This window comes from Marmota flaviventris, chromosome 3, assembly GCF_047511675.1.
Source record: "Marmota flaviventris isolate mMarFla1 chromosome 3, mMarFla1.hap1, whole genome shotgun sequence".
Lineage (NCBI taxonomy): Eukaryota > Metazoa > Chordata > Mammalia > Rodentia > Sciuridae > Marmota > Marmota flaviventris.
The window spans coordinates 65,182,560-65,205,375 of record NC_092500.1 but is presented as its reverse complement, the minus strand read 5'-3'; the positions used below and the strand labels follow the sequence as shown (position 1 = coordinate 65,205,375).

General features: G+C 38.8%; 1 protein-coding gene across 1 annotated transcript in view; it reads left to right on the top strand.

The window, feature by feature from the left end:
* Scn8a (sodium voltage-gated channel alpha subunit 8) overlaps positions 1-22,816 on the top strand; it is a 180,408-nt gene that overhangs the window by 84,819 nt on the left and 72,773 nt on the right. The window contains exons 9-14 of the mRNA XM_027949788.2: positions 3,758-3,979; positions 5,313-5,376; positions 6,958-7,099; positions 8,407-8,613; positions 9,848-10,141; positions 21,791-22,153. Coding sequence (XP_027805589.1) covers positions 3,758-3,979; positions 5,313-5,376; positions 6,958-7,099; positions 8,407-8,613; positions 9,848-10,141; positions 21,791-22,153 — 1,292 coding nt within the window. The remainder of the gene's footprint in view (positions 1-3,757; positions 3,980-5,312; positions 5,377-6,957; positions 7,100-8,406; positions 8,614-9,847; positions 10,142-21,790; positions 22,154-22,816) is intronic.

Below are 22,816 nucleotides of genomic sequence, written 5' to 3'. Positions count from 1 at the left end.
TCTGAGCCCCAGTGAAACACAAGCACCTGAATAGGATTTCTAACAAGTTTCCACTTTAAACTACTTGATAGCTACATGAACTGTCACCAAGAAGACAATCTAAGTTTCAGTCTTCAAAACACTTGGGGAAATTATTTTGTTGTTTTTTTGGTTCTTTTGTTTTTTTAGCTTTCTGAACTTATGTTTCTAGATCTCCTCAGTAATGACATCTGGTTTCTGGATAAAAAATGTTAAACCAGCAGTTTATGAACATTCTTGTCCATCTCTAGGAAATGATGAGTGTCATGCATGGTTGATGTATTCGCTGAGTATCTCTGCGCAAGTAAAAGCATATAGGAGTGCTTTAGAGAATCCCAAGACTGGAATGGTCTTGAACCTCAGGAAGACAGAGTAGAAACAAGAATGCAGAGCCCAGGGCTGGGGATGTGGCTCAAGCGGTAGCGCGCTCGCCTGGCATGCGTGAGGCCCGGGTTCGATCCTCAGCACCACATACAAAGATGTTGTGTCCGCCGAAAACTAAAAAAAAAATAAATATTAAAAAAAAATTCTCTCTCTCTCTCTCTCTCTTTCTCTCTCTCACTCTTACTTTCTCTTAAAAAAAAAGAATGCAGAGCCCAAAAGCCTGTTTCCAGGAAGTAATATCTATCTCTCTCTCTCTCTCTCATGTGTCTATTTCTTCTTTCCCTCTCTTTGTGCATTTGTGCACTAAATTCCTTTACTTCTCAGACACATCTCAGTATAATGACAGAGTATTTATATATACCATTCTCATATATTTATATATTACCATTATATGAAGACTGCTCAACTGTCTCTTGTCCTATTCCAGATCCCTGTAGGAAAGGATCTGGATTTAGATCAGATGTCTACCCTGTCATCTGTAACTACTCAGAGAAGGTACAAACAAGGTGCTGAGAGCCCATCCTTAGTGAACAGGGGATAGTTGCTGCTTATGGCCTGGAATTTCTTGTTTTGTAGGCCTAGAGCTTTCCAAAGAATTCTCAGGAAATTATATCAGACTCTTGCTAAAATTGTGTGCTTTTAAAAAAAAATTATGTGTTATAGCCAATGGATTGCTTTGGTTATTTCGTAGTTTTAAACTTATTTCTAATACAAATGTCAACTCACACATATTTTTCAGTTCAGTCAAAAAAGCAATAGATGGCTGGAGATGTACCTCTGGGGAAGAACCATTGCCTAACATGCTTGAGGCCCTGGGTTCAATCTTTAGTACTGCACCAAAACAAACAAACAAACAAAAAACTTAAAACAGCAATAAAAAAGACTAAAAGTGTTCAGATAAGTAATTTAACTGTTCAGGACAAGGCAGCTGCATGAGTTCCTTTTGAAGAAATCAAGAAACAAAATCTTAAAAAAATTGTTCAGTAACCCATCCAAATATCCCCTTTTAAATCACTTTTTGACTTTGTAAACAGAAGACCTACATGATTTTTAAAGACTTCCAGAGAAGATTCTTCAGCTTCTCCTTCACTGCCCGCTGCCATGTAGCACTGTTTTCTATAGAAGAGAAAATGAGGCTTGGAGAGGTGATCTTAAGTTGTTTTTGAAACATGGTGGGTCATAAATAATGACTGAGCCAGGACAGAATTCCTGCTTTCTGATTCCCCATCTGGTGCTTTTTCTGCTCAGCCACGTGAGGAGGAAAGGAATCGGATTAGGAGCCCAGGCAAGCCCTTCCTAATTTTTTGGTGGCCACAGTTTTCAAGGAAGATACTCTGTAAGAAAGCCTAGGCTTCTGCACCCATAGCAGCACTGTGGTCTAATTCTTAACGCTTCTCTCTTTAATTCCCCTTAGATCCCTTTCAAGATATTGTATAAGAAGAGAGAAATTTCTCATTTACTCTTTTAATAAAAATTCCTTAAGTACCTGCTTTGTGCCAGGTCCCAGGCTAGACACAGCATACATAGCTATGCAGAGAATTCTGTTGGGTTTAACTTTGAAAATTGTAGGTGGATATTACAGGATACAGCAAGAGATGACCCAAGTCCATGCCACCATCATATGATTGTGTCATTTCCAAGCATGTCCCTTTGAGGAAGGAAATGTCTGTATAGTAACGGTATCTAATGAGTGCTGCATGCCAGCTGTGTGCCAAGCACTGTACTAGATATTTATTATACTCATTATCTTATTTAAACCTTACAGCAACTCAATGGCATTAGTATTGTAAATCTCTTTATGTAGATGAGGTTCAGAAAATTATTACAGTAATAACATTTGAATTACTTACTGTGCATCAGGTGCTTTGTTAAATGTGTTATATGAAGTATGCTTAATCTTCACAGTAGACCTATGATATTCAGCTATAATTTAAAAATAAATAAATAAAGATTCACTTATTTATTTATTTTAATTTTTGGTGGTGCTAAGGATCAAACCCAGCCTTGTACATGATAGGTAAACACTACCACTGAACTATACCCCCAACCTTAATTATGTTCATTTTAAAGATGAAAAAAACAGGATCCAAGAGGTTAGGTGCTCGGGTCCCAGAAGTAAATGGCATACCTTTGATTAAAATTAGCAGTGATTTGCCCAACTGTATACTTCAAAGCCAAGGTTAGGATTACTTTAAATGACACTCTGATATTCTTGCCTTCAGAAGTAGATCAGAAACAAGATCCTTCCTGAGGCCTGGGTGTTAGGGCTCAGTATCTGGTTCCTGCTCATCTTGGTACAGTGGCCACCAGAAGTATCAGTGCTCTGTTGGCCATGTCCTGTGTTAGCACAATGTTGGGAATTCCAAGGAGAGCCACATGTAGACTCATTTGAATCCAAACAGCATGAATCTATAACCATGTTTTTCCATCTTCCATCACTGATCTTTCCCTGTGCAATTAAAAAATCTACCTTCTTTAGGTTTAAATTTGAACCAGTGGCTTGCACTGAAAAATTAAAATAGATTATAATAAAATTAAAATGAAATAGATTATAAATGGTTTTTATTTTTAATCTAAGCCAGAGAAAAAGGGGGGGCATTGTAGCAAGCAGGTTATAAATGTGATATAGACAAGGTATACTTTTAAATGTAAAGGCAAATTATAAATAAAGAATTAATAATTAACCTTTTAAATATGTTGGCATTTCCAGAACTGATGGGAAAATATTATTATACCTTGCTTCTTATTGGCTTTTAAATTTCCCAATTGTTTCCTTTCCAACCTGGAAGCCTCCTTAATTCCTGATTTTTCCATTTGTTTCTTCAACAAATATTTACTGTGGACCAGGCGCTATAGATTCGGCTGTGAATGATACAGACATAAGAAATGCATTATAGCCATGATAAACACCACAGAGGAAAGTGTAAGATAGTAACAGTGGTGGGGGAGGGAGAAGAGCTGGGAAGGCAGGATGGCTTCCGAGGGAAGTGATTTCTGTGCTGAGACCTGAAGGAAAGGAGATAGTCAGGTAAGACAAGGGCTGAAAGGAAGCAGTCAGCCTGAGAGAAGCACTGAGGACCTGGCTCATTTGGGGAACTAAAAAGTTGTCCAAGACAGGAAAGTACGTTCAGAAAAAAAGGAGCCACATGTTGGTAGAAGAAGCTTTCTTTAGCTTTTTAAGGATTATAACTTCTGGAAACCCCTCATTTTGCTGACATTGTTATTCTCGTGATATAAAGACACATTGGGCATATTTCAAGGATGCTGTGGGGAGGAGTAGAAGCTCAGGCTAAGGGGGAGGCTGGGAGGGAGGGGCTCTGAAGTGACTCTGGTTCTGGGTGCACTGTCTCTTCAGGCCTGAAGACAATTGTTGGCGCCCTCATTCAGTCTGTGAAGAAGCTGTCAGATGTGATGATCCTGACTGTGTTCTGCCTGAGTGTTTTCGCCCTGATCGGACTGCAGCTGTTCATGGGGAACCTGCGAAACAAGTGTGTCGTGTGGCCCATAAACTTCAATGAGAGCTATCTTGAAAATGGCACCAAAGGCTTTGATTGGGAAGAGTATATCAACAATAAAAGTAGGTGGCTTCTCCCCTACAAGGGGAAAAACCCATCTATGCAGTCAGAGCCACCACTGGGCTTAAAAAAATAGTTGGGCTCAGAAAGGAATGGCAGTGTTGCCAGAAGCAGCCTCAGGAGGTCATTTCCTTTCCCCAAGGCCAGATTGTGTTCAGAAACTCAAATGCCAGCACTCTCTCCCTTTTTCTCTTTTCTACCCCTTGAAACCAAATGAAACTTTAAAGCATCTTCACATGTACCCACAAACTTTTGCTCTAAAATTCAGGCTTAAAAACTTGGTCCAAATTCTTCCTTCCTTTGCAAGGTTGCCTGGGGTAGTTAAATATTTAGTCCAAGATATGCCTATGCATAGAACTCAGGCTTTTTTAATATTAATTGGTAAGACATTAGTAATTGACCTGGTCTAGGGAGTCAGGCAATCTCCAAGATACCATTTGAAGTCAGTTAAGTAACCATTAGAAAATGTTGCAAAGGAGATTTCAGGAATACCTGCCTTCTAGTTTAAAATAGGGCATGGTAACTAGTGACCAACTAGTGAGGAATTCTAGAATATCTTGATAAAAATAAGTCATAAGATGTTTTAGCCAGCTTTTTCACTGCTATGACTGAAAGACCTGCTGAACAATTTTAGAGGAGGAAAAATTTATTTGGGGGTTCACAGTTTCAGAGGTCTCAATCCATAGGGACTGAGAATGAGTGGCAGGCTTCATTCCCTGGGGCTCAAGGTGAGGCAGGACATCATGGTGGAAGAGTGTGGCAGAGGAAAGCTGCCCAGGATGTCACATCAGGAATCTGAGAGAGTCTAAGCTCAACTCACCAAATGTATACCCCAAAGGCACACCACCAATGACCCACCTCCTCCGGCCACACCCTACCAGCCTGCAGTTACCACTTAGTTAACCCCTGTCAGGAGATTAATTCCTGCTTGGGGTAAGCCTCTCATAAACCACCTTGCATTGTCTCATACATGAGCTTTTGGGGAACACCTAATATCTAAACCATAACAGTACAAGATTAAAATTGTCTAAAGGGATGAAGAACTCAGAAAATTACTTTAGACCCCTTTTATTCAGGTACCAAAACCTAATATATATGTGATGAGAAGAGTATTATATGAAGGGCTTCAGGGGAGCACTTTAAATTTGTAGATATCTATAGGAAAATCATTAATGGGAAGGACTTCTCATCAGCTTTCAACTGCTGGTGGAAAAGATTTATATGAGCTAAAAATCAATAGCTATTTCTGTTGGGGCTAGCCAGGAACAGTATAACCTTATTCTCTCATTCACTTCAATTTGCCTTTTCATTTCCTGCCTCTTCAAATTTTTCTAGCAAATTTTTACACGGTTCCTGGCATGCTGGAACCTTTACTCTGTGGGAACAGTTCAGATGCTGGGTAAGTAGCTCACCTAATTTTATTCTCCTTCCTTAAAATAATATGCCTATTTTTAGTTGGATGTAAACGGGCAATGTTTCCACTTTTCTTTGAACTCATAAAATAAACCCTAATCAGACCTTACCTATTAGTTAACTCAGTTTTCCTACTGTTTTATATTTGTCCATCCAAAGATGACATTTCATCAGAAGGTGAATGTACCTGTAGTCTCAAATTAAAAATTAACGACGTTAAAGGATAAAGAGAAAATCTATAACACCAGGTAGCTTACCACCTCTTATAGATTCCCCTTGTTCTATCTTAACACAGTTAATACAATGTAAAATAAGGACACCATCTTAGTGATAGTTTAGCATCCAAGGATGACCCAGAAATGGTCTAGACCTGACATGGGGGAAAGAACAGATAACAACATAGTATTTGAGTCCTGCTTCTCTTAGCTTTAAACCTTTGCCAAGCCACTTAACTTATCTGAGCCTTAATTTCAGTAAACATAAGATAGATTTAATAGGTCATGTTCTGTCTTCCTCATGAGTTTACTATAAGGAGCCAATTAGATAACATACATGAAAAATGCTTTGTAAACAGAGAGCTATTCAAATGTACAGTAGTAGTGTTATTATTCAGAGTATATTGGTCCCTTAGGAACTGGTGCTTTAATATGACCATGACAACAAGAAATCCATTTAATTTTTATATTGAAGTAGATATTAAAGATTTCACTGAAAACAAAACAGGTGAATCCAAAAACAGAAGAATAGTATAACTGAGGTTACCAAAAATCTCCATTATGACTTAGGTCAACACAGCAAGTGTTAAAAGAACATAGACAACTAAAAGGAACATATAGGCATTTGTCACTTGGGAGAATAGCTAAATTGAATTTTATTGAATTACAGATTGATATGAATCTGGGACAGTGGTTTTCATATTTTGTCATGAATAAGGATTACCTGGGAGCTGAGTGTAGTAGCCCATGCCTGTAATCCCAGCAGCTCGGGAGGCTGAGACAGGAGAATTATGAGTTCAAAGCTAGCTTCAGCAATTTAGTGAGGCCCTAAAGAACTAGTGAGACCCTATCTCTATATAAAATATTAAAAAAGGGCTGGGGATATGGCTCAGTGATTGAGAGTCCCTGGGTGTTATCCCTGGTACAAAAAAAAAAAAAAAAATTACCCGGGGCTAGGGATGTAACTTAATGATAACACTTGTCTGACATTTCCTGGTTCAATCACCAATATTGGGGGAAAGAAAAAAGTTCATATCTCAAAAGTGCAGGTTCCTAGATCCCATTTCCAAAGCTTTCAGCTCTTAGCTTTGGGGTAAGCATAGAAATCTGCATTTTTAAGGGACATACCATGTGATTCTGATATAGGCTCTGCTCCGAAATTGACTAGCTACTTATGTTCTCTCTCTCTCTTTTTTTTTTTTTCTTCTTCCAGTTTGTTGGCTTGGCTTTGTAAATAGTTACTTCCTACCTATAAGGCCATGGAGTAAATAAAATTATGTTATTTAATATCTTTAAGATTATGGCTTGTGGAATTATGTTGAAAAGTCCTGAATTTCCCTTTCTTTCTTCAGGCAGTGCCCAGAAGGATACCAGTGTATGAAGGCAGGAAGGAACCCTAACTATGGTTATACAAGCTTTGACACTTTCAGCTGGGCCTTCTTGGCATTGTTTCGCCTTATGACCCAGGACTACTGGGAAAACTTGTATCAGTTGGTAAATAATACTTCTTTTTCTTTGGCAGTAGAGTCTACATGGGGCAGCGTGGGCTTGGGGGACATTCTGTGTGAGTGACCTTTAGTGAAGATGTTAAACAGGATCTGAGGATGGCATTGCCCACCGTCCATTGCTTTATAATATTTAGAACTGGGAATTCTCTCAGTTCTCATCCCTGTTTCTCAAATACTTAGTCATGTATAGTTGTAGAAGCTTGTAGCACTGTTAGCTTTTGCCTGGCTTGGGAATCTGCTGTCTATACTTAATTCCTATTGTTTTACTACTTGCAGTGTGGGTTTCAGGGCTTAGGACATCTGTTTAAGAAATACTAAATACCTGTTTGTGTAAGATGAAATTTTTATCCAAAAGGGCTTTGGAGTTTAAATATGTCAGCATTTTTGAGATTTATAATATACTTGGACTTGTTCAAACAGATTGTAATGGTAGAGATAAGGTCAGTCTCATTCCATCAGGCCATATTGATGACTAAACACATTGTTTAATTTTGCTAGTTGTAGGGTGGATTTATGCTAAGGGTCTTTCGGCTTAGAAATTCCACAACAGTCCATTGGGTTTTTTTTGACTCTGGCATTTGGTGATGCCAGTTTGTTTAAGAATAAAAAACGTTCCCTCCTCATGCATGAAGGATCCTCTTTCAGGGAAGCATCTAGTTCAAATCCCCAAATCAGTTCTTATTTTTCTGTTGGACAGTTCCCTCAGGTTTGACTCTTTCTCATGAAACATTTATGATTGACAATAAGTTCCTTTAAGTTTTGGGGATTGAAAGGATGAAAATGAAAACTCAGGAATAGTGGGTTTCATTTACATAACCTAAAACCCAATTGTTCTTTGATGTTCATTTGCTCACTGTTAGTGAAAGGAATAGGTCTAGGATCAATCCTCTTCCCTTTTTCTCTTTACCTCTCCAGTCCTTCATGTCATATTATTTTAGAACTAACTGATGAAGTAAAATATAATTCTTAATTCAGGATGTGTTTTCCTTAAACAAATGAATAAAGCATTGTTATATGAAAGGAGTTTATAGGAAGTATTTGGGAATGGAGAAAGATCCCTCATACACAAAATGGATAGGAGGAACTACTGCCACTTAGTGTGAGTTAAGCATAAGGAAATCCATTTGGCCACTGAGGATGTGTTTCTCTTCAGTAAGAAAGAGTACCACACAAGAAAGGACCGTCCTATTCAAATTGCAGATGGTGCCCCTACAGAGAAACTAGGCTCACAAGGTGTTTTCAGCCTACTTCATTTGATGCAAGTGACTCAAAAAAATGGTTTTATCTTTGCAGACCTTAAGAGCAGCTGGAAAAACATACATGATCTTCTTTGTCTTGGTCATCTTTGTGGGCTCATTCTATCTGGTGAACTTGATCTTGGCTGTGGTGGCCATGGCTTATGAAGAGCAGAATCAGGCAACATTGGAGGAGGCAGAACAAAAAGAGGCTGAGTTCAAAGCAATGTTGGAGCAACTTAAGAAGCAACAGGAAGAGGCACAGGTGGGTGATTAATTTTTTGAAGCAGACCTTCCTGCCAAATCATAGAGATTAAGGCTCCATCTGATTGCCACTGCAATTGATCTTTCCTAAGTACATTATCAAATAGAAGTCATTGATCTAATTAAAATAACCCAAGTAACAACTGCAGATGGTTAATCCAATTATTCTTTTTTGTCTTAATGGCCAAATCGTTTGTTAATATGTTAATATGATCTTTTTCTTTTTTTTTTTTTTTTTTTTTTTTTGAGACAGGGTCTCACTCTGTTACCCAGGCTGACTTGAATTCCTGGGGTCAAGCAGTCCTCCTGCCTCAACTTCCCAAGTACCTGGGACTACAGCATGCATCACCATGCCTGGCTATTAGTATGTGTTAATATGATCTTTTGAAGATCTCATCTCTTCAGTGTTCAACTCGTTTGTTGACTGGGAAAAAAAAAAAAAGTAACCAGAGCAGTTCAAATAGTTCTTCATATAAGCATAGCCTCTTTTTTTTTTTTAATGTTTGGGATTCACCCCAGAGTCCTCCATATACTAAATATGATCTCTACCACAAAGCTGCACCCTCAGATCCCCTTCAGAGATACTCTATGGTCATAGAGTATTGTTTCCAATTTAAAAGGAGAAACAGGGGCTGGGGATATAGCTCAGTTGGTAAAGTGCTTGCCTTTCATGGACCAGACCCTGGGTTCAATCCCCAGCACCACACCAAAAAAAAAAAAAAGGAGAAATAGGCCAAATATTAAAAGTAAAACTTGAAAGTGACCTGTTACCCTAATAATTTATATACACACATGCTAGGTACAGTGGCACACTCCAGCAATCCCAGTGACTCAGGAGGCTGAGAAAGGAGGATCACTAGTTCAAAGCCGGCCTCAGCAACAGTGAGGCACTAATCAACTCAGTGAGACCCTATCTCTAAATAAAATACAAAATCGGGTTGGGGATAGGAGTGGGGATTTGGCTCAGTAGTTGAATACCCCTGAGTTCAGGCCCTGGTACCCCTGCTCTACCAAAAAAAGAATAAAACCCAAAGTTGTCACCATTGGGTTCTGATCCGATCACTTAAGGCTGTGTGCTAGATGACAGATTTGCCTAGATAACAGAGCCAGCTAGACCTAGCCATGGCCTCCTCTCTTCTCTGGCTATGGAATGGAAATTTGCTCCACACACTGGCTGGCTCAGGTGACCCTAAGTAATGCTTCTGAACCTATCTGTTACTGTGTCCCCTTTCTAGGCTGCCGCAATGGCCACTTCTGCAGGCACTGTTTCAGAAGATGCCATTGAGGAAGAAGGTGAAGATGGGGTTGGCTCTCCTCGGAGTTCATCCGAAATTTCTAAACTCAGTTCAAAGAGCGCCAAGGAAAGACGTAATAGGAGAAAGAAGAGGAAGCAAAAGGAACTCTCTGAGGGAGAAGAGAAAGGGGATCCTGAGAAGGTATTTAAGTCAGAGTCAGAAGATGGTATGAGGAAGAAGGGCTTTCGACTGCCAGACAACAGAATCGGGAGGAAATTCTCCATTATGAACCAGGTAAACTCTTTGTACTAGATCAGATAAGCCTAGAAATTCTGTTTTTTTGCTAATCCTGCTTGATTTTATTTCCTCTCTGGCTTCCTGACTTTCAAACCAATCCCTGCATCTTCAGTCCCCCCTCCTCCTATGCTCCACATTGCCCTCCCCTAGGAGGAAGCATTACCAGCATTGGGGATGGCTGTTCTCTAGTCCTGCCCTGCCTTCCCTGATGTAAGCATCACCTCTGGTGGCCTTGCTTCACAGTAAAATGAATGTCCCACCAGCAAGCGTCAAGTTCTAAAAATATTAGGAGGAACTTTTCTTAGCAGTTGAGCTTCAGACATCTTTATTTAAGAATTGCATATAATTGTAGGTAATAATAATAAAAATAGTGGTGAAACTCTTTAGCATACCTTATTTCGGCTTGACAAGTTATAGTAATGAACTATCCTAGATATTCTAGACATATAGTGTTGTGCTGATAAGTTAGCCTGCCGAAGTCTGGCTGGGCACAAAATAACCGAGCCACCACACCGCCTTGTAGATTCAAACAATAACTCTTTATTCCCGACTCTCACTGGCTCTACACGCACGTTCTGGGAAAATTCACCCTCCACCGGGCTCTGCATACCAAATACTCTCAGAACCCCGTGAGAACTCCACGGGAACTCCAGGAGCGGGCACCGAGGCAGCAGGATACACCCTATTCCCAGCAGGATCCACCCTAAACCCGGATCCACCCTAATCCCTGAGCAGGGTCACCTTTCAACCAAAACTCTCAAACATTCATGCAATGTCACTGCAAATGACCTGGGTCCAAGGCAAGCCCATTTCCACAATGGAGAGTCCTCCCTCTAAGCAACATTGGGTAGGCTGACAAGGAAATTGCCATGCGTCATTCCTACTTGGCTATGGCTCTCAGCATTAGCCAATAGTATATCAAAAGCCTCCCATTTTACACAACTTGGATTAATGAGGAAACTAAAAGAAAGAAAGGAAAGAGGATATATAATTGTTGATCATCCTACTACTATAAATATCATCATATGATAAATACCTTTGGGTTTTAAACATCACCACTTAGGGCATTAAGAATTAAAATTTCCCCATCTTAAAGAAATGCTAGAAAGTTTAAAGGTACAGAATAGATAACATTTACTGCACATTGCAATGTCTCCAGTGTCTCTCCCTGCCCCCTCCAGAGATGGTTCATTTAGCCACTTCTTGGTGTCTCTCACTTTCCATTCAGTCTTTGGCCAGTCCTGTTCATTTTAACACAGCAAATCTCCCACCATCCCCTTCTTTCTATTCCTATTAATCTGTTTTGTTTTTTTTTTTTAATATGTGTGTGTATGTGTGTGTGTGTTGCTGGGGATTGAACCCAGGGCCTGTGCATGCAAGGCAAGCATTCACTGAGCTATATCCCCAGCCCCCGCTATTAATCTTATCTTAGTTCAGATTTTGGTTTTCCCTTTAGTCTTTCTCCCTCTCCTTATGGTATGTGCTATCAGCAGACCATTTCCTAAAATGTAGCTGTCGTTATTCAAGAAGCAAGCACTTATGGAGTTTCTACCACATATCAAGGATCCCAGAGACTAAGAGATGGTTTAAACATCATCTCTACCCTAAGGAGTTTACAGGACAGTGGGACAACCTGATACACTAAAGAATTATTTATGTAATAGTTGGACAGTATCATTCCATAATTGAGATATACTGGGGGTAATTTGAAGAAAACAGGTCTGTCCCAACCTGAAAGTTCAGCTAAGATTTTCTAGGAAGATGAATTTCTGAATGAGGCTTACAGGATAAACAGGAATTGTTCAGGTGATGTATGTGTTTAGAAGTACATGTATGCTGATGAGGGAGAAACAGTAGACAAAATAAAGGATGTTCCAGGTTTGGAAAGAAAGTGTATTTTAATTTGTATACCCTAAGTTTGGATTATTTGTTGGATAACAAAGTAGAATGGTCTTTTAGACACATGTATAGTCAAATGATGGCTCAGGGAAGAGGTCCTGAGCGAGAAGTGGTGATTGGAACCATGAAACTTGATGAGATCTCACTAACTGAATGTGTCAGGTAGACCAAAAACATGACCATTGGTGTTAATGGGAGTAGGAGATGGAGCTCATGAAAGAAAACAGATGATGACTGCTTAGAGGTGCCAAGAGAGCCAGGAGTTAATGAAACTAAAAGCAGAAGAGTTGGAGAGGGCAGGGAAGTGATCCAGGGGGTTGAAATTTAACAAAGATGCAGAGTGAGATTAGAATGTGAAGAGTCCAATGGATTTGATAATGTAAAAATCACTGAGGACTTTTAAAAACATATTTCAGTCAGAATGAGTGCCAGTCTGAATGGGAAGACAATGAGCATAGACTTCTTCTTTTTTTTTTTAAAGAGAGAGAATTTTAATATTTATTTTTTAGTTATCGGCGGACACAACATCTTTGTTTGTATGTGGTGCTGAGGATCGAACCCGGGCCGCACGCATGCCAGGCAAGCGCACTACCGCTTGAGCCACATCCCCAGCTTGAGCCACATCCCCAGCCCGAGCGTAGACTTCTTATGCAAACTTCTTTGAAGGATTTAGATGAAAATAGCACTTTTATCATCTGTGAGGGAAAAAAACAGAAGATGGAAAGGTAGGATTAGAAAATGGAGTAGAATAGAATAGAAATGAAGTACAATCTTGAAAGATGGGCAAATAGATATGGTCTTTAACAGAAAAAGGGCATCTCATCCTCTGAAACCTCAGGAAAATAGAGAATGTTGAGGTACATAAGTTTGTGGACAGTGTATAAGAAGTTGAAAAAAATGATCCCTCTAATTTTTCCATAATGAAGACAATTTAAAATGTATTGAAGGAAACGAGGAGTTGTGGGCTAAAAAAAATATCAACAGTTCCAAATAGTTATTAAGAAGAGTGGGAGAGGGTATTCCCTTAATCAGATTTATTCTATTTGCTAATAAAGTTCCAACTCTTTAGCATGGAGTTCAGAGCATTCCTCTCCCTTTATTAGGGACACAGTTTATCTTTTAAGGTTCCAGTCAGTGTGCCCCATCAAGCTTCTAGTATTTAACCCAAAATGAACTACCCAGTACTCCTGATGCATAATGTTTGTTTTCTACCCTCTATGGTTTACTCTAAAAAGGCCCACTCTAAGATGTCCCATTTTTCCATCTCTGAATTCCACATCATAATTATCTTTTACCTCTTTTCTCAAGAAACCTTCCCTGACCTCCTCATTCCCTAAGGGAAATTTTCATTTCATCTTTTCATCATGTTTTATATGTCCCTCTCTGCTTGTTGATTTTTTTACTGTATGTGTACTCTGTATACATATTTATTTATGTTCATATCTTCTTTTCAAAGTCCTGCAGTCAAGCTCTTCTTCTTTACACATAGCTAGCATTCAAATATTGTTTGACAAATGATTGTAGGACTTTAAAAATTTGGTTTAACCCCTTCTGGAACTTCTTTATGGCTGGGAGCCAACTGCCTCACCTTCACAGCACATTTCTCCTAGTTTGGCCTCTCTTAGGGAGCTTTGTTATAATCCTAGCCTTGTCTTAAGAGCCATCACTGAGCTAGTCAATGAATACCTTAGCACTGGTAGCACTTGACTATTGAATAGTCTCTGATTAATCTATAGGCTTTAGCACGGAGCTGCGGTGATTACTCCCTGGCTCAAAAAATAAAACTGGGATTCTGAGATACCCTGCTTTACATGAAAATGTTCACTTCTTCTAATCCCCCTCTTTGAAAGAAGGAATATATATAGATTCCTAGAGGCCATATGAGACTGCCAAGACTTGCTTAGATATCCCACAGGGTAGCAATATTCTTTTTCCAGGGGCTGGGGTTGTGGCTCAATTACAGAGTGCTTACCTAGCATGTGTGAGGCACTAGGTTCGATTCTCAGCACCACGTATCAATAAATAAAATAAAGGTTCATTGAGAACTAAAAGTTTTTTTTAAAAAAAGTAATATTCTTTTTCCCCATGACTCTACTGCAGTTTATCTGATTTTATTTGAAAGAATGAGGAAACTGAGGCCTAGAGATTTAGTTACTTATCCAATGTTGTATAGTTAGTAGGTTTTAGAGCCAAGATTTGAATCCAGGCCCATCTACTCCAGAATTTGTGCTTTTGACTACCTCTTCCCTCACCTATAACCACATATATGATCATCTATCTCTTACAAATGAATTTGGTGTTGGTTTCCCACAGCAGTTCAAATGTATGTCACTTTCCTTTACATCCTCATATTCTGAGATTGTCTACTGCCCATTCATCTCTTACCTATTTCTCTATATTTTTAAGATGCAGGACAGTTTCTAAGTATTAGGATGAGTTTATATTGCCAAATTAATTTATTCTGTTGGCAGTAGTTCTCAAATTTTTTGGTCTGAGGACTCCTTTATATTTCTATACCTATTTTTTTTTTTTGGACCACCCTTTTATATCTCTAAAAACTGAGGACCATAGGAACTTTTTTTTAATGTACCTTTAATTTGTCTTATTAGAAATTATAACTAAGAAATTTTAAAAATATGTACTAATTTATTTAAAAATAGGGATTAAAAAGGCTGAATGTTCTCTCTGATATGCAGGTACTAATAAACAATAAAGGGTTAGGGTGGGAAGAATAGAAGTTCATTGGATTAGACAAAGGGGAATGAAGGGATGGGAGAGGGAATGGGAATAGGAAAGATAGTAGAGTGAATTGGACATAACTTTCCTATGTTCATATGTGAATAAACGACCAGTGTAATTCCATATCATGTACAACCACAGGAATGGGAAGTTACATTCCATGTATGTATAATATGTCAAAATACACTCTATTGTCGAATATAACTAAAAAGAACAAACAAAAAATTTAAAATATAGGGATTAAATCCATTAATAGTTAATTTAAATTATATATTTTTTTCTAAAAATGAACTGTTCCAAAACAATAAAAACAGAAATGGGAAAAGTGGTTTCATTTATATTTCTGCTGTTCTCTTTAATCTGACGTTTAATAGAAAACAGCTAGAATATCATACCTGCTTCTGCACGCATTTAATCTGTTGCTATATATACATTTTTTGTTAAAGTATTTAAAGGAAATTCAATTTCATAAAAATATGTAGTTGGAAAAGGGAGGGATGTCATAATAGCCTTTTCAGGTCATGAATGTTCCTTCTCAGTTCTGTTCCCAAACTTAACAATGGCAATTTTTTCAATAGTTGCAGTGTAAAATTTGAAACTACATGGTGACTTCATACTCTGCTCTATTAAAATCCTTTGCTTTGTTTAGCACCATAAATCTTTAACCTGTGAATGATCTGTAGCATCATGCATTGATTGATCAATTGGGAAATTTTGGTTCACTGAATCATACAAATCTTCCAAATACTGATATACAATATTAAAAATCATATCCATTATTATCACTGCTTTTTGCAAAAGAAAAGTCTTTTATTGTGAAGCTTTCAGGCCTACTGTGTTCACTATATGCTTGTGAGAAAATGAGAGCCATAGAGGCAGATATTATCTCAGCATTATCATGAAATGGCTTTGACCTCATTGGCCCCCCTAAAAGGGTCTCAGGGACCACCAGAAGTCCCCAGACCACACTTAAGAATCAGTGCTATTATTACTAGAATTCTAGACCAAATGCCCAACTCTGGGAGTCCCAAGAAATTAGGTCTGGCCAAAAAACAAAGAGAAAAAGTAATGGTAAAAACCAGGAAAGGGGAGCTGGGGTTATGGCTCAGCAGTAGAGTGCTTGCCTCGCACATGCAAGGCCCTGTGTTTGATGCTCAGCACCACATAAAAATAAGTAAACAAAATAAAGTTATTGTGTCCAACTATAACTACAAAAAATTAAAAACAGGAAAGGAACGTTAACCAGTGTGGCCACATTGGGTAGCAGAGTGAGATCAGGAGTCTCAGCCCTGTCTTCTGAGTGCCGACATGAGCTTTAGGATTAAATAGAGGAAGAATTGGGATAGGGGGAGTAGAAGATATGCATAATTTAATAGTCTTAGTCAAACTGATCTGGTTGTTCATTATTTCAGTTCTGGTTTTGTGAGGCAGCTCTGATCCTTATTGCTTAAGGGGACAATCTCCATTTGCTGCTCAGGGTGTTTATCTATCAGACCTGTGATCCTGGAGGGAGGCAATTTAATTCCCATGAGATAATTGCTCCTGCTTAGGGGGGCAGTTTTATCCTGGGGTGATCTACCTGAAAGGTTCTATTGTTCCTAGAAGCTGTAGGGCAATGACTGGAGACTTCTAGGTATCACTCCAGAAGTGTGGAACCAGGGCATTGTAAAAGCTGGCAATTGAATGCCCCTACAAACCTTCAAAATATCTTAGTTATTCTTATCCTGGTGTACTCAGTCTTGAAGAGGGACAAGATAGATTAGGTTAATTTAGGGCTAATAAGCCTTGTTATTATGTTTTAAAATGAATACTCTGTAAATGATAAAGATGCCTTTATGCAGAGCTGAGCAGGAATCTGAAAACAGATACAAAATGAAGGCAGGGATGTCAATTTTTACCCTACTTTTTAGTTATTCCTTGGGCATTTGCAGGTCCAAATGAAGAAGCAATACTTTTAGCAAAAGCAGCTTCTAATTCTCTGTTATATTATATTAGAAAGAAATGTGAATTAAAAATGAAATATGGCATGGAAATAGAACATTGAAAATCACCCATTTGTCAGATTCTAAATATCTAAGTTGTTGTAGACCTGTGGGTGCCCTGAAATCCCGACAGTCGATTTTTCTGTGAGATCTGCTCCCTCAAATCCTGAACACCTCAAAGCCATTCTTCTAAGAAGTACTTAGACCTAAGGTGATATCTTTAATTAGCTGTGTTGTGACCATCTGAAAAGGACCAGAAGGATCTAGTTGGTTGGCAGGAAAGATTTTGAAAACAAGAAGTAAGATCTAATCATCTCATAAATCTAACTCGATTCCAGGAATTAATAGAGTGATAAGTCCTCAGACATATTAGTATTTCATTAAACAAAATTTAATTTTATCTTCAAACAAATGAAACCTCTTTTCCTTGGTTGGGGACTAATGTATAGGGTAGTGTCAGCACCCATATTGGCTGAATATAAAATATGGGTTCAATCCAGGTGACTTACTTGCAGTGTATAATTGAAATACTTGTTAATTAAGCTAAATGTTGTATCTCATATGCAAAATAGCCCACGAGATATAAAGATGATCAGGCAATATGCTCTTCCATAGTTGAAAATGGAGTGTGCACTGGAAATGGAGAAAATAAAGTCCTGAAGGCAGGGTGACTGTATGGCCAGGTGTGTGAGGGGAAATAGTGAAAGATAAAATGTAATAAGTAAATTGGAATCAGAGTTGGAAGGGTCTTGATTTCACTTCTTAGGACATGGAGTGATGGTGTTAAGGATGATTGTGGAATTTAACAAAGACACCCCAAAATGTCTGAGTCCTTTTTTTCCCCTAGTCATTTTTCTCTCCAGTGAGGCCCTCAGGGTAATATAAGTTCCTAATCTGTTAACATCTAGACCTGTACCCTGAGTGTTCTATGTCACATTGCCTTTTTTTTATGTTTTTTTTTTTAAAGACAGGATCTTACTAAATTGCTGAGACTAGCCTTGAATTTACAATCTTTCTGTCTCAGCCTCCCAAGCCACTGGGATTATAGACATGTTGCCACTAGAACTTCATACTTGCTTTTGAGCATGCCTTTCATATGTAGATCAACAGATCCAGAGCTCATACCCCAAGTCATCTCCTGTCTAACTCAAAAAACAAGCCAGTATTTCTCTTGCCCCAAACCACCCAGGGTCAGGTACTAGTTACCAAGTATCACTTCTATAATCCAAACCCCTCTAAAATTATTGACTGTCCAGTCCTAAAGTTATCTGTTCTGCTTCACTCATTCCTGGAGAATCAAACTACAATAAAGGCTCTGGGCTATGCTTTCCCACTCAATCCTGCCTCCTAGCCATCCCTGACACTTTACACATGGTCCTCCATGGTGTGGCATGGCCACCTTTCTTGGGAGTTGAGAAATAAACTCTTCCTCTGTACCTGTGCATCTTAAGGTACCATCTCCAGCTTTAGAACAGTGAGTGTGTCCCAAACTGTGGTGAAGGACTAATTTCTATTTTTTCCCTATTCTTCATAAACTGATACCATTATAAAATATAATAACAATGAATTTCTGGAAAAGTCATCACATTCTTAAATGTTATGACTATGTTAATTGCTATAAAAATTTCTAAATGTTTCTCTCAGTTTCTTTGCTTGTCTCTTTGCAAACCAGTAACACATCTTATACTAGCATTGATCTTTGAATCACACTTTGAATAGAACTGGTTCAGGGGAATGACTCAATGACTCAATGGGGATGCCCAAACAAGAGAGGAGTAGTAAGGCAGAGGAGGCCCCCATCTCTTTACCAATCCAACAACATAGGAGAAAGCATAAGATTGGCCAAGCACATGCCCTTGTGACAGCGAATCAGGCTTTACTCATAACAAGACCCAGCCACCATTCTGGAATCTACTAGTGTACTTCCTCCTCTCTGAAGCCAAGATGCTACAGAACAAAATAAACCGGGGTGATGAGAGATGTTCTTACCTGCAGCCTTTTTCCTGGAGGCCTTTGTATAGCCTATGGCATGTGTTTAACAGTGAACTTTATATAAATGACCTAATAATAATGGTTTAGAGCCTAGGCAGGAAAATACTACATAATAAATGAAAAAATAAAATAAATAAATAAACACAGGTGAGAGAATGGAGCCATGATAAAAGTAGAATTCTCCAAAGAAAATGTACTGATCTGGGGATGGGGACTTTGTACGTTATAGGAAGAGGTAGAAACTGAAAGCCTTTTGAGTGTAGAACTAGAAATTGAGTTCTATACAACACAAAGACAAGGACATAAATGCCAAAAAGGGTCCCACAGCCTTTCCAATGTTATTATCAAAAGTATTATCAAAAAAAGGTTTCTTTAAGCACTTACAATATATGCTCTATATTGGCACAGTGCCTGCCCTTAACTTCTACAATGTAGTCTTTTTTTTTTTTCTCCCCACTGGTGATTGAACCCTGGGGTACTTTTCTACTGAGTTACATCCCCAGCCCTTTTTATTTATTTATATATTTTTTTGTTTTGAGACAGGGTCTTTAAATTACTGAGGGTCTCGATAAGTTGCTGAGATTGGAGTTGGACTTTTGAGACTCTCCTGCCTCAGCCTCCTGAGTCACTGGGATTATAGGTGTGCCACCACACCTAGCGAGGGCAGTTAAGACCTAAAAACTCTTAAAATCCTACATACTTTTAAGCTGTTGTGAAGCTCCTTCAAAGTCCTAATTGGACAAAACTAAGTATCTCAGGGTAGCAAGGAGGATTGTCTAATAGCAGTCATTTTTCAAGTTTCTTTCTCTTAGGGCAGTGGTCTTCAAAATGGGCTTATATCCTCTTGGGGCACTTGAAGACTTTCCAAGCACAATTTTAAGGAACCCAATTTCCAGACCTTTAGCACACAACTACCTGAGATCAACCCTGTGGTTAAAAATCACACTGGTTCTCTTTTCCCACTTCCCTTTTCAGAAGTACTCTCCTCCTTATTCATCCCAAATTTTATGTGGTTCATTTCTCTGAGGTATAAAAGTCTTTGGGATGCCAAGTAAGAGGACAATTGAAAATATTACTGTCTATGAATTTTTCTTTAGGGACCTTAAATTCACCATAAGGCTGTCTGAATTTATCTATATCTTATATTTTTGTTAAAAATAAAGCAGTTATGGGCTAGGATTGTGGCTCAGCAATAGAGCACTCCCCTAGCATGTACAGGGCCCTGGGTTTGATCCTCAACCTCATAAAAATAAAAATAAAGGTACCGTGTCCAACTACAACTAAAAAAATAAATATTTAAAAAAATAAATAAAGCAGTTATAATCAAGGGTGTCGGGCTGTTGTAAATTCAGGATAGGATAACTGTCACTGGGGTACATTTATTTAAAATGAAAAAATGAGGTCATGCTTTTTCAAAATGAAAATAAGTCTAATCTAGCCTGCTACTTTGACATTGAGGGCTAGCTTTATCAATTAAATCATGTGGTGAACGCTCTCATAAATGAAATGAGCCAAATCTTTCTTTCACTCTAAAGTTTTGTGTGATAAGATAGAATCATTTTATTGCAAAATGTGGCAGATGACATAAAGAAATTAACAGTGTTTTAATTATTCCAAACTTTTCAAGTGGGTTAAAAAAGGTGTCTTTAAGGAAAAGAGTAACTCATGTAATTATTAGTAAATAATAAATCCTTTTTGGAATACTTCTGACAACTAGGTAAAAAATCCTGTGGCAAGTTTGGTTTTCAGTTTTTTGCTTTCAACAAAATTAAAAGAAGACCCGATTGATTTGTTAAGTGATAGATCATTATGATGAAATTTGCTGATAGTTTGCTACATTAATTTTTGCATATAATTTGGAAAGAGTTTAAGAATTAAGTGATATTACTATAACAAAATTGTTCCTTTCCAAGATAATATTTGTATGAATAAGATTTCTCAGGATTTAAAATCTATTACTAGAAAAGAGGGGGAATTGATGGTGAGCCATGTGTCATTCTAAAAATAAGTATTAAAACAAATAGTGAAGCCCCAGTTTTATGAAAATCCACAAAGCCAGCCTCAGCAATTTAGTGAGGCCGTAAACAACTTAGTGAAACCCTGTCTCAAAATAATAATAAATAAGTAAAAAGGGCTGGGGATGTAGCTCAGTGGGAAAGCACCCCTTTAATCAATCTCCAATTCCAAAAAATAAAAAATAAAAATAAATAATAAAAATTTAAAAAATGAATAAATTCATCTATCTCATTAAACATTTTAAAGAAATTTTCTGTTTAAACTAATTTATTATAAAATATGTAATATATTTGTGTAGCTTGATCAATTATATTCATAAGAATTATAATAACAATGCAGGAAATGTTATTTTTAAAGATTTTAAGGGTCACAAGAATTTTAAGTGATGGTTTTACTTGAAAAATGCGAATGTAGAGAATTATGTAATTTACAATTATTTAATCTGGGAATTATATAATTTACAGCTATTTAAATTTCTGATTAAAAAAATGTTATATTGACTCTAAAATGAGGCAAGAGAGGGCATGCATAATATTCAACTAAACTTAAAGGCCCTGAAGACCACTATAGAGTAGTACTCACGGAGGGAATAGTAAGTGGTATGGGCACTTTTCAAGTTCTCTCTGTGTGGCATTAGAGTTTAACTTGAGTAAGCGGAAGGGCACACTCACCCTAGTGAACATAAGAAGTACACACAGTGATGTGCTTCCCAATGGATCAGCCACCTAAAATGTGAGATAACAAGCCTCATAGCCATACATTAGTGAACAGCGAGTAGAGTTTCTAGATGATTAGCTGGTCAGACAGAGGAGTGTCTCAGAGGGTATGGAGGAGGGGAAGTAACAGTGGGTGATGGAGTTGTGGAAATACAACATGCAACATTACTCTAGGGAACATTGCATTCTGATAAGAGAGCTTCCAGGGTGGGGTTTGGGCGGGCAGCACCACTGTCTCGGCTTATCCTGTAAGGGATCCCAGCCCAACTCATGCTTCTCTTTCTTTTTTCTTCCCCCTTCAGTCACTGCTCAGCATCCCAGGCTCACCCTTCCTCTCCCGCCACAACAGCAAAAGCAGCATCTTCAGCTTCCGGGGCCCTGGGCGGTTCCGAGACCCAGGTTCGGAGAACGAGTTTGCAGACGACGAGCACAGCACCGTGGAGGAGAGCGAAGGCCGCAGGGACTCGCTGTTCATCCCCATCCGGGCCCGGGAGCGTCGCAGCAGCTACAGCGGCTACAGCGGCTACAGCCAGGGCAGCCGCTCCTCGCGCATCTTCCCCAGTCTGCGGCGCAGCGTGAAGCGCAACAGCACCGTGGACTGCAATGGCGTGGTGTCGCTCATCGGCGGGCCGGGCTCCCACATTGGCGGGCGGCTACTGCCAGAGGTGAAAATAGATAAGGCAGCTACCGATGACAGTGTAAGGAAGTACACACAGTAGATGAGGCTAGGCATGGCAGTCTCTAGCTCCCTTCCCCTCTTCCCGCCCTGCCCTTGGCACAGGTCTCTCAATCCCACCCTTATTAATACCCGCTGTCTTTTTGTTCTCTCCCTCCTAGTTCTCTCTCTTCAGTCCTGCCTCTGTAACCCTGTTTTCTCCTTTCCTTTATTTTTTTCTCCATCTGCCCTCCAACTTTCTTCCTTGTTTCTGACTCCCTTTACCATCTTTTTATCTTACTTGTTTCTCTCCATTTTTGCAAGTCTGTCTGCCCATCTGTTCCCCTCCCCCTACCTGCATTAACTGACTGCCCGATGGAATGAGAATGCCAGAGTGCCACCACCAGTGACCAAGTCTGACAAGTCTGAGCCGGTTTGGAACCACCATTGCTTCTCCCGCATTCCAACTTCCTCTCTCCTCTTAGGGAAACAGCTTGAAATTTAAAAATCTTATTCTTTCTATTTAAGAAAAAAAAAGTAATATAGTTTTGAATAATGTTTTATCTCCTGAGATGTGATTTTTTCCAAAGAGGCATGTTCATGTGGGATGCTGGGACCAGAGGTATATACAAGGAGAAAAGCTAGGCAAGGAGAGGTTAAGACCAGTAGGATA